This window comes from Myxine glutinosa, chromosome 5, assembly GCF_964187855.1.
Source record: "Myxine glutinosa chromosome 5, kmMyxGlut1.1, whole genome shotgun sequence".
In the NCBI taxonomy this organism is placed as follows: Eukaryota; Metazoa; Chordata; class Myxini; order Myxiniformes; family Myxinidae; genus Myxine; species Myxine glutinosa.
The window spans coordinates 8,419,927-8,435,499 of record NC_136265.1 but is presented as its reverse complement, the minus strand read 5'-3'; the positions used below and the strand labels follow the sequence as shown (position 1 = coordinate 8,435,499).

Sequence of the window (15,573 nt, the reverse complement as noted above, 5' to 3'; positions counted from 1 at the left end):
TTGTGCCTTTTTTATTAGTTTTAATGGCGTTACTAACTAATTGCTTTACTAACTACACTACCATTCGTTTTAAAGAAGTTCTACTTCAATAACATGTTATAATTGTACATTGGTTAGTCCGATCATTTTTTTATTGTATTGCATAATTTTAATAAATGACAATATATGTAATTTCCAAGTATTAAACATATTGCAAGACTTACTATCAAAGAGAAAGGAGCTTCGGTCCAACAAAAGGAATTTTATTACAGACATGTATTTGTGACTGGGCGGTGTCGTCTCCACAACGCCACACGGTGCGGCGTAAGTTTCGAGCAGCTTCGCGGAGCGCCAATTGGCCATCAGAAAGCTGACTTCAGGGCGAAATGTGTTTGTAAATGCGAAAAGGCTTTTCGAATCGTCGCACGAACGTCGAGTGAAACAAGTGACCGCTCGAGGACCTCTTGGAGAACCGAACAAACAGCGCGTCCAGTCATGTGTACGACGCAGGCGTGATGCACGGAGATCGACACAGCAAGCCCGGACCTTGTCTGTTGTCGAACGGATAGTGAGTTGTGAGGGGAGAGATCGATTACAAAACGTGTAAACACAACATTTTCATTGTCAAACGGCTCCATCTGTAAACTGCTGTTTGTAGGATGTACAGTGTGGCTCAGCATAGGGGTGCGATTTCCGTATGTACAGTACGATCGAAATGGGGGTGGGGGTGGGGGGGGGGCAGTTCTTATTGCAGTGTGGGGGACAGTTTGTATGTACAGTGCGATTCTGTATGTGGGGGCCAGTTTGCATGTGCAGTGCGATTCAGCGTGTGTGATAGTTTGTATGTACACTACTTACAGTGCGATTCTGTGTATGGGACAGTTTAATGTTTATGCACAGTGCGATTCAGTATGTGGGGGACAGTTTGTATGTACAGTGCGATTCAGTATGTGGGGGCCAGTTTGCATGTACAGTGCGATTCTGTATGTGGGGGCCAGTTTGCATGTACAGTGCGATTCAGCGTGTGTGACAGTTTGTATGTACAGTGCGATTTTGTGTATGGGACAGTTTATGTACAGTGCGATTCAGTATGTGGGGTCGTTTGTATGTACAGTGCGATTCGGCGTTTGGTATAGTTTGCTTATACTGTATATAGTGTGCTTCAGTGTGTGGGACAGTTTGTATGTACAGTGTGATTCAGCCTGTGGGATAGTTTGATTATACTGTATACAGTGCGATTCAGTGTGTGGGATGGTTTGTATATACTGTATATAGTGCAATTCAGTGTGGGATAGTTTGTATGTACAGTATGATTTAGCATGTGGGATAGTTTGTATATACTGTATACAGTGCGATTCAGCTTGTGTGCCAGTTTGTATGTACAGTGCGATTCAGTGTATGGGACAGTTTATGTACAGTGCGATTCAGTATGTTGGGTCGTTTGTATGTACAGTGCGATTCAGCGAGTGGTATAGTTTGCTTATACTGTATATAATGTGATTCAGTGTGTGGGACAGTTTGTATGTACAGTGTGATTCAGCGTGTGGGATAGTTTGATTATACTGTAGGCTATATAGTGTGATTCAGTGTGTGTGACAGTTTGTATGTGCAGTGTGATTCAGCGTGTGGGATAGTTTGTACGTACAGTGTGATTCCGCTTGTGTGGCAGTTTGTATGTACAGTGCGATTCAGTGTATGGGACAGTTTGTATGTGCAGTGCGATTCAGCATGTGGTATAGCTTGATTATACTGTATATAGTGTGATTCAGTGTGTGGGACAGTTTGTATGTACAGTGTGATTCAGCATGTGGGATAGTTTGATTATACTGTGTACAGTGCGATTAAATGTGTGTGATAGCTTGATTATGCTGTATACAGTGCGATTCGGTGTGGGGGACAGTTTGTATGTACAGTGCGATTCAGTATGTGGGGGACAGTTTGTATGTACAGTGCGATTCAGCGTATGGGACAGTTTGTATGTGCAGTGCAATTCAGCATGTGGGATAGTTTGTATGCACAGTGCGATTCAGCATGTGGTATAGCTTGATTATACTGTATATAGTGTGATTCCGTGTGTGGGACAGTTTGTATGTACAGTGTGATTCAGCATGTGGGATAGTTTGATTATACTGTGTACAGTGCGATTCAATGTGTGTGATAGTTTGATTGTGCAGTGTACAGTGCGATTCAGTGTGGGGGACAGTTTGTATGTACAGTGCGATTCGGCATGTGGTATAGCTTGATTATACTGTATATAGTGTGATTCAGTGTGTGGGACAGTTTGTATGTACAGTGCAATTCAATGTATGGGCCAGTTTGTATGTACAGTGCAATTCAGCATGTGGGATAGTTTGTATGTACAGTGCGATTCGGCATGTGGTATAGCTTGATTATACTGTATATAGTGTGATTCAGTGTGTGGGACAGTTTGTATGTACAGTGTGATTCAGCATGTGCGATAGTTTGATTACACTGTATATATTGTGATTCAGTGTGTGGGACAGTTTGTATGTACAGTGTGATTCAGCATGTGGGATAGCTTGCTTATACTGTGTACAGTGCAATTCAATGTGTGGGATAGCTTGTATATACTGTATATAGTGCGATTCAGTGTGCGGGACAGTTTGTATGTACAGTGCGATTCCGCATGTGGGATAGTTTGCATGTACAGTGCGATTCAGTGTGTGCGGCAGTTGTATGTACAGTGTGATTCAGTGTATGGGACAGTTTGTATGTACAGTACAGGCCAGGTTGGTATAGGTAACCCTGCATTTCCTTGTCAGAATTTATTTATTTATTTTACTGTACTGTATCGTAAAGTGTGAGAATATCAGGTGCATTAAAGTGTTTTGTTTTCTGTTCAGTATAACTGTGTAAAGTGTGTTGGGAGTAGTATATATACACCACAGATGTTTGGTGTATGTGGGATACAGTGCATTGTACTGTACATACAGTTGAGTACATTGATGCATGGTTGATGAGCACAGTGTGAGTAGAAGAAAGGTCGAGTTTAAAAGGAAACAGACATTACAGGATTGTTTATTTATTTGTTAAACACCCCATTGTTGTTCGTTTGTACAGTTCGTTTGTACACAGACTGTTGTACAAACTGCATCCACTAACCCATCACTCGTAGTATGTACAGTGTGTTTTGTATAATTTACTAACATGACTCCTATCCTTTCTCATCCTCACCCGATCCTGCAGAGCGTTCACCAAACGGTAAGTTCGAATTCCTTTTTAATGTTCTCTTTGTATTTTCTCTGTACTACTCGTATTATAGTTACTAGCGGAGTACCCTCCCTCCAGGTGGGTTGAGTTTATGCTTTACTTGCTGAAAAGAAGTGTGGTCTTTGTATTGCAAGAAGACTCTTGAAGTTTGCGTGGTATGTGTTTGAAGGTGTCTTGAGGGTCTGAGAGGTTAAAGGGGTCCGAAGGGTCTATAGGGGTCTACAAATAATGGTCCAGCAGGTTCTAAAGCTCTAAAGGGGTATAAGGAGTTTTAAAGGGTCAAAGAGATCAAAGAGAAAAGGGGACCAACAAAAACAACAACAACCACGGTGCCCGAAAAAGGCCAACCCCCGCTTTGCGGGGAAAAAATGGCCTCTAAAGGTGTTTAAAAAAAAAAGAGATCGTGAGGAGTGCAAGGGGTCTAAAGGGGTTAATCCTGACTTAGTGTCTTTCCCTGGTTATTGACTCCTCAGGTTTGATTGAACTGAACTCGTCCTGGCAGTGGAATTGCACTGTATATAAAAAAAACTATATTTCTCACTCTCCATGTACTGCTCTTACACCTCCCAAACCCCAGGAGAACCTCTGGCTGTGACCTACCCTCCTCTCCTAACTCATGTTTGTCTGCGTGTTGTACCGTCCTCCCTGCAGTGACGACTCTACATACATCTCTCCCTCAGACAACATGGGCCAACTTTTAATTACTCACTCATCCCAACTCTTTCTCTCTTCCTCATATGTGGAGATTTCAATTGTCACCATGCTAATTGGCTGGGTGTTGTTACCTCTCTCACCAGACATGGCACTTCAGCAAAGGACTTCTGTGACTCCATGGGACTGATTTGATCTGTGAATTTTCCCACCCAGATTTCTCCCAATGGCAAACCTTCCCTTCTGGATTTGGTGATTACCAACTTCCCCGGCAATGTTTCTAACTCGTCCTCCGCCCCAGTTGGCTCATCTGATCATGTGCTTGTCAAGGTCAACATCCCTCTGATCATTCTCCTCTAACCTCTGATGAAGAACAGCCTCGGCACCGGCGACTCAGGCAAACTGACAAGGACTGCAAGCAGCCATCGCACTTCAGGACTGGTTTCCTATATCTACCACCCCTGAAATAAACTCGGCCTGGGAATTCTTCCCCAGAAACCTGCTCTCTTTTATGCACAGATTGATCCCATCTCATCTTCAGTTATCTTATCCACCCTCTCACTCTTGGTACTCTGGCTGAATCCTGTGGTGAGGCTTTTGCTTTAAACCAATGTGCAGTCTCCTCCGGGAAGGCAAATCCAACTGAAGGCAACCTCAGATCATTCCACAAAGCCTGCAACAAGTTTGTCGGCTCTCAGGAGATCCAGAAAACAACATCTGTTCAGCCCCAAGAATGAGCTTTCAAACTTATCCCACTCCTCTAAAACATGGTGGCATCTTGTCAGGTCGATCACTGGCGTCTGCTCCCCTTCCATGCCTTCCCTCCCTTCAAACGGCACCACAGCTGACTCGTGAGAAGGCCTAAAGCCTCCATTGCGTTTGCTTCAAAATCTTGTGTCCCTAACACCCCTCTCCCTCTCATTCCCAACTGCTCCTGTATTCTGTGTCCTTTTGCACCTGTTTTTGGCAACACTCGACTCTGATTCTGCAACTGGACTCGGACAGCATCAGCTCATGTGTCCTAAAAACCTGCTCTGCTGCTCTTACTCTTCCTCTCTCTGCCCTTTTCCCCCTGTCATTTACACAAGATCATCTTCCATCTGCTTGTAAATCAGCCAACATCACAGTATTACATTAAAAGGTACAAAAACGGATCCCCTTAACTACAGACCAATCAGCTTACTTCCAATCATCAGCAAGGTCATGGAATCCATCATCACAGTTGATATAACATCATTCCTTTTCTCCAACAGCCTCATCTCAGATCATCAATTTGGATTCAGATCAGGTCACTCCACCTGGGACGTGCTGCTTCTACTCGCCCAACAATGAATGTAGGCCTTCAATGTCAGACATGAGATCAGGGACGTCTCTCTTGACATATCTCGAGCTTTCAATGCAATCTTTTCCTTCCCCCCACCCCCTCTAGCTCTCCAAGTATCTGCAGGATGCATGCAGTCTACCAACAACCGCCTCCCCATGAAACTGCCTCAATCCAGGATCACTGCTCACCTCCCCTCATTTATTCCTCTTTTTCCTGCTTCTATTATTTTGGATGGACTGAAGGAGAAGATGAACAAGTGGAAGGAATGTATGGAGGCAAAAGGTCTGAAGGTGAATATCAGAAAGTCAAAGGTGATGGCAAGTGGTAAAGCATGTGGTGAGGTGGAAAGAACTGGGAAGTGGTCGTGTGCTGTGTGCAGGAAGGGTGTCGGAGTGAACTCCATTCAATGTACAATGTGCGCTGAGTGGGTTCATCAAAAATGTAGTGGTCTGAGAGGGTCATTAACCAGTGTGGCAGCTACATTCAAATGTAAGGTGTGCACAGAGGGAGCTGCAGATGGAGGAAATGTTGAGTTGGATCTTGGAGACGGCGTGAAGCTGGAAGGTGTGAAAACATTTTGCTACCTATGAGACATGCTGAATGGAGAAGGTGGATCAGACTTGGAAATGGTTGCTAGAGTGAGTTTTAAAAAAATAACCACCTTTAGAGGCCATTTTTCCCCGCAGAGCAGGGGTTGGCCTTTTTCGGGCACCGTGGCCCCCTTCTTGAAGCAATGTTTTATGGCCGGATGCCCTTTCTGCCGCCAACCCTGGTGGTCGCCTCTTGCGACACACAGGGAATGCTACAGGGAATGTACACAGGGTTGCAAGAGTGAGATGTGCATGGAAGAAGTTTCGGGAACTGAGTGGCGTGCTGACGAGGAGGGGAGTGTCGTTGAAGCTGAAGGGAAAGGTGTATGCTGCATGTGTGAGAAGTGTTATGATTTATGGGAGCGAGACATGGGTAATGAACGTAGAGCAGCAGCGAAGGCTGGAAAGGGTGGAAATGCGAATGGTTCGGTGGATGTGCGGAGTATCGTTGAGAGAGAGGAAGACAAATGAGGAATTGCAAATGAGGAATTGCAAATGAGGAAGACAAAAAGACAAATGAGGAATGAGGAAATGAGGATGTGCGGAGTATCGTTGAGAGAGAGGAAGACAAATGAGGAATTGCGAAATATGATGGGAATAGAGCCTGTGATTGATGCTGTGAAGAGAAACAGGTTGAGATGGTTTGGTCATGTGTTGCGGAAGGATGAAAGTGACTGGTGGAGAAGAGTGATGGAAATGAATGTAGAAGGAAGTCGAGGGCAGGGAAGACCAAGAAAGACTTGGCTAAAGATGGTGGAAGAAGACATGCAGGCAAGGGGGTTAAAAAGGGGAGATGCAGAAAATATGGCAAAATGGAGAAGATTATCATGGGGCCTGCAAGGCTAACTCCCGCTCTAGCAGGGAAAATGGCCTTAAAATTCCAGTTGTTGTTGTGTTGTTTTCCTCCCGTGGAACCACCTTCCACACTCTTTAATGTCATTCTTCCTTCAATACAGGTTTTCACCATCATCTCACGTCGCTGCAACGTGATGTGCAACGCACCCAGAGTAAACCGAGTGTTCATTTCCATCTGTAGGATATCTAATAAAGATATAAGCACACCTGCCACGAGGCCCAGCCTTCAGACTTTGGCATGCTCACGCGGCTGCACCGTCAAATAAACTGTTCCAACCCATCATTTTTGATGGACTTTATACTAGTTATTATGATTCACCACATTTAATTCACAGGCTTATTTAATTATTATTATGATTCACCAAATTCAACTCGCACAGGTTTATTTAATTATTATTATAATTAACCACGTTGAACTCGCACAGGTTTATTATTTATTATGATTAAGGTGATGAGCTAACTTTTATTGTTTTCATCAAACTCACACAGGCCCCTGTTTAATGGAGTCATGTGACCTATTTTACACAAAAATAATGACGTCTGCATAAATCTAAGTTTCTTGATTTCACTGGAGGTCATGGGACGGCATGTTCGCCACCATGGCCCTGCAATGCTCTGATGTTGCATGGAGTAGTATTATGTACTTCAAACCCCTTATGAATCCAGAGGTCGTCGTGCTTGCGTGCATCGTCGCTGTCCTGTTCCGGTTTGTGATTGTGATGAAGTGGCAGCTTTAGCCTGAGTTGCATCATATTTTGTCTATACAATAATACTGTGTGACATCGCTGTGATGCAGACATGGGAACCAGTTCCGAAGAGGTACTGCTTATGGTCGGACATGTCCGCTTCAGAAAGCAGGACGGCTGTTTGTACCTGATGGATAGCCGCCTTGCCTGGGCTCCACATGGACAAGAAAGGTTCCTGCTCAGTCTACCTTATGCAGAAATTAGAGGTTCGTGTTTCTTAATTTGAGGTATGGGAGAGGGTGGAGGCGAGGGTGGAGCATGTAACGGGAGGGGGCAAGGGTAGAGCATGTAACGGGAGGGGGCAAGGGTAGACCATGTAACGGGAGGGGGAAAGGGTGGAGCATGTAACGGGAGTGAGCAAGGGTGGGGCATGGACAGGGAGGGGTGATGTTGGAGTGTGGTGCGGGAGGGGGAGATGGTGGAGATCGGACGATGGTGGAGAGTGGAATGGGAGGGGCTAGGGTGGAGAATGGTATGGGAGGGGCTGGGGTGGAGAATGGTATGGGAGGGGCTAGAGTGGAGAATGGTATGGGAGTGGGCGAGGGTGGAGCGTGGAATGGGAGGGGCTAGGGTGGAGAATGGTATGGGAGTGGGCGAGGGTGGAGCATGGAATTGGAGGGGCTAGGGTGGAGAATGGTATGGGGGTGGGCGAGGGTGGAGCGTGGAATGGGAGGGGCTAGGGTGGAGAATGGTATGGGAGTGGGTGGAGGATGGAGCGTGGAATGGGAGGGGCTAGGGTGGAGAATGGTATGGGAGTGGGTGGAGGATGGAGCGTGGAATGGGAGGGGCTAGGGTGGAGAATGGTATGGGTGGTGGTGGTGGAACAATTTCCCCTGAAACACGTTTTGTTTATGGATGGCAGCACAGAAGATCAGCCCTGATGGAAAAGCCAAGGTGCAGTTGCAGTTGGTACTTCATAGCGGGGAGGCCGTGACACTGCATTTTGCAGGGGATGGCGACTCAGCAAAAAAGGACAGGGATGGTGTGAAAGAGCTCCTCCAGCAGCTGCTCCCACGCTTCCGCAACCAAGCGAATAGGCAGCTGGAGGAGAAGAACCGGTGAGAGTCCAGAGGTCCCTGGGTTGGATGTATTGATTGTTTGATTTTTTTTTTTTTTTTAGATGCACACCTGTTATGAATCCAGTTGTCGTTTTTCAGATTGAGGAATGGATGCTGGATTTGGGAATGTCTCTTCAAATGTATCTGCTTTGCATCGAATGAACCCGTTTACCATTCTCCACCATACAGCATGTTACAAGATGACCCGGTGCTCTTTGACCTCTACAAGGAGCTGGTGGTTGGGAAGGTTATTTCTGCTGATGAATTTTGGAGTAATCGTACGTCAGAGCCAGGCGCAGGAGCCGTGGTGCCGGGAGCCAAACAAAACGTTGGTGTTTCTGCCGCATTTCTGGTAACGGAACCGTTGCACGCTTCTTCCCTCGTGTGCCCTTGTTGTCCTCTGACTTTTGACCTTTGTGCGTGCATCCATTTTCTCGGGCTATCGGAACCGTACCGCTTTTGGAGGAGTTTGCGTTGTTTTGTGCACGGCTCTGTCCGTCTGCAGGCCGACGTGAAGCCCCAGGCAGACGGGTGCAATGGCCTAAGGTACAACCTGACCGCGGACATTATAGAGTCCGTCTTCCGAACGTATCCTGCTGGTACGAACGTTCTATTCAGGTTTTTGAATCTGATAAACTAGTTTTCGTTTGTTGGTTTTTCCAGGAACGGTTTCACGTTAACAGGAGGCTAGACATGTCCACTGGCCTTAGAACCATTATATTTGTACAATAGACATCCCAACAGCCACTATTTGATTGTACTATTATTTAGGATTCTTGGAAGCTTTCGGAAAACCAAAGGTATTAACATGTTATCCTTCATTCTGACCTTTGTCCACAGTGCGGCAGAAGTACACGGAGCACGTACCAGGTTTGCTAAGCGAGGCCGAGTTCTGGACGCAGTTCTTCCAGTCCCACTACTTCCATCGAGACCGAACCGCGACCTCCACGCAGGACATCTTCTCTGAGTGCGCTCAGCAGGATAATAAGGGTCAGGTCATCCTCAAATTAGTTATTTCTCTCATTCTTATCTTCGCCGTCCGTCTCTCACATTCACGTTTTACTTGTGCACAACCCTTGCTGTGCAGAGTTGTTGAACGTGATTGGACAAGATGTCGTGAAGCCCCAGTTGGATCTCAACAACATGGATGATGCAGCATTGGAGGAGGTGTGTTTTCATGGTAGTTATAATTTCAACATGTAAAGCACTTTGAGGTGGCCTACAAGGCCCGAGTGCTTGCGCTGTCCCCTCCTTGATGAGAGTGAGCTTTCCCAGGTTGCAATCGGTGCGAGACTCTTGCCAGGGTAACTACCTCCGCCACCGAAGGCGATCAGATGTTATGGTTTCACCTCTCTGTCTATCTTTCTGTCGTCTGTTTGTGAACAGGAAATCTCAAAAAGTTGTGGACGGATTTGGCTGAAGTTTGGCGGAGAGTTTGGGTGTGACAAGGATGAAATGAATAGATTTTGGTGAAGATCCGGATACGAGAATGGTTTTCAATTTTTAAGTGATTCTTCACCATTGATTGATTATATGAACCACTTTTAGAGGCCATTTTTCCCCACAGAGCAGGGGTTGGCCTTTTTTGGGCACATGGTCCACTTTTTGAAGCAATGTTTTACAGCCGGATGCCCTTCCTGCCACCAGCCCTGTTAGTCGCCTCTTGCGACACACGGGGAAATACCAGTGTCCTGGTACTCAATTTGCCGACCTCGGAAGGATGACAGGCTGAGTCAACCCCCCTGGCGTTAATTCAGCGATCGACCGGGATTCAAACCCAGGATCCTAGGATCCCAAGCTGGCACCCTAACCGCTAACCCAACATCAGGCTTATTGATTGATGATTTATAGCATGGTATTTCAAAACGTTTTGCACGAGTTATGAATAAACTTGGTGAATGACTTGGCTAGATGACGAGAACAAGCCGATTAGATTTTGGTTCAGGTCCAAATCCAGATCCGGCCTATCAGTGGGATAGAAACCATAAACTGTTCACCAGGCGGAGGTATGCGCTCTACCGAGTGCCGTTCTTTTTGTACACTGCTCCTTTCCTATTCCATCCCCAGGCGCTGCATGACGTCAGCCGGGCACCGAAGGCGGTATTTTTTGTTTTTTGATTAATTAATTACTTAATTACTGTAGATTTATTAAGGACTTATTAATTTCCTTTCTCTTCTGGGCATAATCTCAGGAACCTTTTGAGTTACGAAGCTGTTATTTGGACACGACAATGACCAAGTGATTTGGCTGTAACAGGTATTTTTGATTTACTGATTAATCAATTAATCGATTAATTATTTAATTGTTACATTAGTTAGCAAATCTTTTTTTTTTTTTTTTTTTTTTAAGTTACAGATTTGGATGAAACTGGTGGTTTAGGTATGCTATTTGCCAATTGATTGAGAAATTAATTATTTTACGATTATTATTTATTTATTTTAATTATTAATCACTTATTTATTTCCTCTCATTTGGGCATTATCTCAGGCACCTTTTGACTTAGGAAGCTGATATTCGGACACGACAGTGACCAAGTGATTTGGCTGTAAAGAATATTTTGATTTATTGAATAATCCTTTAGACCCTCGTGTTGGGCTAGCGGCTAGCGTGCCGGCTTAGGATCCAAGGATCCTGGGTTCGAATCCCGGTCGATCGCTGAATTAACGCCAGGGGGATTGACTCAGCCTGTCATCCTTCCGAGGTCGGCAAATTGAGTACCAGTTCACTGGTAATTCCCTGTTTGTCGTTAAAGGCGGCAAAAAGGGTTGGCGACTTGGCGTCAGGAAGGGCATCCGGCCGTAAAACATTGCTTCAAAAAGGGGACGGAAAAACAACAACAACCACGGTTCCCGAAAAAGGCCAACCCCCACTTTGCGGGGAAAATGGCCTCTAAAGGTGGTTTTTATTGAATAATCCTTCAGTTATTTATTGATTAATCAATGAATCGATTTTTTAAAATTCCGATTGATTAATTATTTAATTTTCAAAAAGTTAGATTCGGAGGAAACACTGGTGGTTTAGGATTGCTACTAGCCAATTAAGTAATTAATTATTATACGATCATTATTTATTTTAATTATGCAATTAATCAATCAATGTACACCTCTCCCTCCCAATTCCGTCTCGATGTGCTCCACGGCAGCATCGCTGGGTGCCGAAGGCCCCCCCGGCGATGTCCCGTGCTGGGGGATACGATATTAATTTATTTATTTGGCATGGGGGCGGTGTACTTTGAATGTAGCTGTGCTTGTTTAATCATGTTTTTCTCCAGGGTCTAAGGCTCGTGGAGCCGCAATACAAATTGCAAAAATACATGAGACATCACTGGGTTGAACCTTGGGGAGGTGATGTAACTGAGTAATGCGCACTGAAAAGCTCTGCAGGGAGCACTGGGTAATGGCGACACCATCTATGTGACGGCTTTTTTTTTTTCTTTTTTTTCTCTCTCCACACGGTGGAGCAATTAAGAAAAATCCCTCCCTCTGCCAGCATGGGTTGGTGGACGTTATATATCCTATGGTGTCCTTCACAAAGAGTAGGCGAGTATCATCGGCACCATGGCCAAATTCCTGCCTTGTCAGGCGTGGCCAGGCCGGTTCGTGAAAGACTTGGGCCAAGCTTCCCCGACCGACCCCACAAGGTGGGAAAATAGTGGCCATTGAAGAAGAAGTTATGGCTCGTCGTATCCCGGAGTGAGTGACTCCAGGGAAGAGCCTCTGTTCCATGTGGCAGAAGGCCAACAAGCCTAAACCACGAGTCCCTGGATGTTTCCTCTCTGAGGTGGACTGATCTATAAAATTGAGAATTAAATTATTTTCCCAGTATTGGCTGCAGTACAATCCCACGGGGATGTAGGGGCCTGTAGCTCTGCTAGGCCCATGCCCAATAAGCAGAGCCTATGCGACTGCCCAGCCAGAAGAGCCTTTTTTATAATATATTTATTTTTCAAATGCACAAGCGAGTGGGAGTAGATGGGGCTGATGGCCGGCTTCTTGTCCTCTCTGAAAGAGCAGCATACTCGGTGCGTCGCTCTGCTTGCGATCACCAGGATGACGGTTTGTAGTTTAATCTTACTCCACCTGGATTTGAAGTCGAGCCTTCGACCCAGGCCTGTCAAATCGGTAAAATGTTATGAAGACATTTAGAGGCTCGTCATGCAAGTCGTGTCTACGTCGTGAAATGTCTAATTCTGCATCTGAAGGCCCCACAGTGAACCTGAAACCAAGCCTGGTGTTGGCTTGATGGTTATGGTAGCTGGCTTAAGATATTTGGGTGTATGAGCTGCTGCTGTGCTGTTAAATAACACCTGTTTGGTTGACTCAGCCTGTTATCCTTCTGAGGCAGGAAATATGAATACCAGGTTACCGGAAACGGGGCACTGTATCAGCTGCATAGCCGCGCTCATCGATAATGCAACCAGCGGCCATTCGCTGCGTCTGAAATGAGGATGAGTGAACCCGAATCGCATTGAGAAGGTTTAGTGTCGTTTTTAAAGCTACGTTCCTATTGCCGTTGCACCCCCAGGGTTACGGCATTGCAGGTTTACCGGCGTCCGCTGGAAGTCGGGGATCACGGGAATCTAGCAATTCCGCCATAATTCGTCGCTTCAACCACCACAGTGCCATGGTGCTCTCGGCTGGGAGACCGGACAGGTGAGAGAAAGCTGGATAATCGGCCATTGAGAGCTTTTCTTTCACAAGCGTCGCCTAACCGCGTTCTTCCATCCTTGTACAGACAAACTTCTGGAGAGAATGGAGAAGAACCCAACGGGGCTGACGAGACACAAGCCCCTTCAAAAAGGGTGAGGATTGCAGCCCTAAGGTTATTGGCCATATTTAGGCCAGTTTAAATCGGGGGGGGGGGGGGGGGTGTGTATCTGTCACTCAGTTCGTCAAAGTTCCAAAAACGCAACTTCTATTCAAATGGCACCCGGAAGTGGAAATCCGGTAAATCACCGTTCATCAGGAAGAATGTGTCATCATGGCCAAAAACTAGAGAGACGAGGACTAATATGTATGGCATGTTTCACTGGTGCGTAACCCTACTACCGGTTGGGTTGTTTGAGGTGGGGGAAGGGGAATTAATGTTTGGGGCAATGGTGGGGCTGGGGGGGGGGGCGGGGGGGGAGGAGATGTGATTTTGACACCTTACAGCTCCAATCAGTTTTACCTGCTGTGTCCAGGCTTGCTTCTCCCATCATGAATTCCAACGCTCTCTCAATTTACTGTCATTTTTGGGTCTCATGAAGTAACATGCATGTCTGCATGCCACCTCCCCCCTCTGTACGTGGCTGCAGGTGTGCCCGGCCACCTCAGCTGGGGACTATGTAGATCTCGAAGAGACTGTACAGAGCTGCGCTGTCTCCCTGAACCTCATGAAGGCTGATCGGTGCGGTTTGTCCCATCCTCTGCCTTGGTTTACTTTGTGTCGCCGGTATAGTTACATTCTCTCGTTTAACAATTCCCTGTTTCCATCTACTGTAACGACCCCGGTTTATGTCGGGAATGGGTTCCGGAAAAGTGCGATATAGAAACGGCAAAAATCAATGTTTTTTTTCATAAGAAACTCATAATAATTCATGGAATAAGGAGGGAATATGTTCATCACCTTGCCACTTCAGGTATTAGATTTCCCTTTTTATGTTCGTCGACGGAGGTATTATGTTTTTCAGTTGTCCGTCCGTCCATGATAGTTTTTCGTTGCCACGATAACCTGAGAACGACTGAAGTGAGCCAAGTCAAACAACAACAACAACAACAACAACAACAACAACATGCATTTTAAGGCCATTTTCCCTGCTAGAGCGGGGGTTAGGCTTGCGGTCCCCATGACAATCTTCTCCATTTTGCCCTATTTTCTGCATCTCTCCTTGTTAACCCCCTTGCCCACATTTCTTCTTCCACCATCTTTAGCCAAGTCTTTCTCGGTCTTCCCTGTCCTCTACTTCCTTCTACATTAATTTCCATCACTCTTCTCAACCAGTCACTTTCATCCTTCCTCAACACATGACCAAACCGTCTCAAACCTGTTCCTCTTCACAGCATCAATCACAGGCAATATTCCCATCATCTTTCGCAATTCATCATTTGTCTTCCTCTCTCTCAACGATACTCCGCACATCCATCGAACCATTCGCATTTCCACCCTTTCCAGCCTTCGTTGCTGCTCTACGTTCATTAACCATGTCTCGCTCCCATACATCATAACACTTCTCACACATGCAGCATACACCTTTCCCTTCAGCTTCAGCGACACTCTCCTCCTCATCTCATCTCACTCAAACTTGGTGCAAATATGTATAATGAGGTAACGATGAACTGATTCGATTTTGGGGACATTGGTCATGTTGGGTAAAAATCCTGTTTCCACGCTAACTTGTGAACCAGTGGTGGGATTTTGACCAAAGTTAATACAGGTATGTATAATGATGGAAAGATGAACTGATTCGATTTTGGCATCAAGAGGTCAAAGGTCAGATTATATCAGGTAAAAGTAATACTTTAGAGCAGCTGAAGGCATTTAAATCAGACTTTCTACAAGTATCTACGATAATGTGGGCGGAGGCACATCTGTCAACGTCACGACGTCGAAGAGTGCCGTTGTAGTTACCTGTCTTTTTTTTTTTTGTTGTTACCTTTTTTTGAGCCTTTTTTGATTGCCAACTTTGTGACGTAATTCGATCGGGTCGAGTTTTTAGGTCAGATTGGGATAGTTGGATGACGGATATCTTCAAGCACAAATACGTGTACATAAAATGAAAAACAATTACCACACATATTTAAATAAAAATAAACCTCTTCTGGAAGCGGTCGAAGGAGGTGGTACATCTTCTTCCTCCTTCAATGAACGTGGGCATGTTTATCGATCAGAAGCAAACTTCACCAGTTACATCAACGGCACAGCGGCACACTCGTCAGCCTCCATTCCATGATGACATCTAGTTTCGCTTCTCACGTGACACTTTGACGATGCCACTTAGCCAATGTACAGTCCAACACGTTTAGTTGTGAGGCAAAGTACAGTAGCTCTTTTGCGATCACAGATCACGATTTTGTGATGTATTCTGGCATCTTTATTTCTGAGACGTTGTGCAAGTTGGTGTTGCTGCACAAACGTGTATTCTTATGAATTGGTCGAA

At 45.6% G+C, this 15,573-nt stretch overlaps 1 protein-coding gene across 6 annotated transcripts in view; it reads left to right on the top strand.

Annotated features, from left to right (window-relative positions):
- Nucleotides 1–247: 247 nt before the first annotated feature.
- The window catches only part of GTF2H1 (general transcription factor IIH subunit 1), a 29,837-nt gene continuing 14,511 nt past the window's right edge, over nt 248–15,573 (top strand). For 3 of the 6 annotated variants that reach the window (XR_013623405.1, XR_013623404.1, XM_078777560.1), the window contains exons 1-10: nt 248–554; nt 7,427–7,582; nt 8,239–8,434; nt 8,624–8,786; nt 8,940–9,033; nt 9,275–9,424; nt 9,522–9,601; nt 12,960–13,087; nt 13,170–13,236; nt 13,732–13,823. Coding sequence is in view for 3 of the 6 variants with exons in the window: in XM_078777560.1 (XP_078633686.1) it covers nt 7,429–7,582; nt 8,239–8,434; nt 8,624–8,786; nt 8,940–9,033; nt 9,275–9,424; nt 9,522–9,601; nt 12,960–13,087; nt 13,170–13,236; nt 13,732–13,823 (1,124 nt within the window). In the remaining 3 variants the exon portion in view is untranslated. Of the gene's footprint in view, nt 555–3,186; nt 3,202–7,426; nt 7,583–8,238; nt 8,435–8,623; nt 8,787–8,939; nt 9,034–9,274; nt 9,425–9,521; nt 9,602–12,959; nt 13,088–13,169; nt 13,237–13,731; nt 13,824–15,573 lie in introns of all 6 variants that reach the window. The other 3 variants (XR_010984623.2, XM_068117859.2, XM_068117860.2) reach the window with 2 other exon arrangements.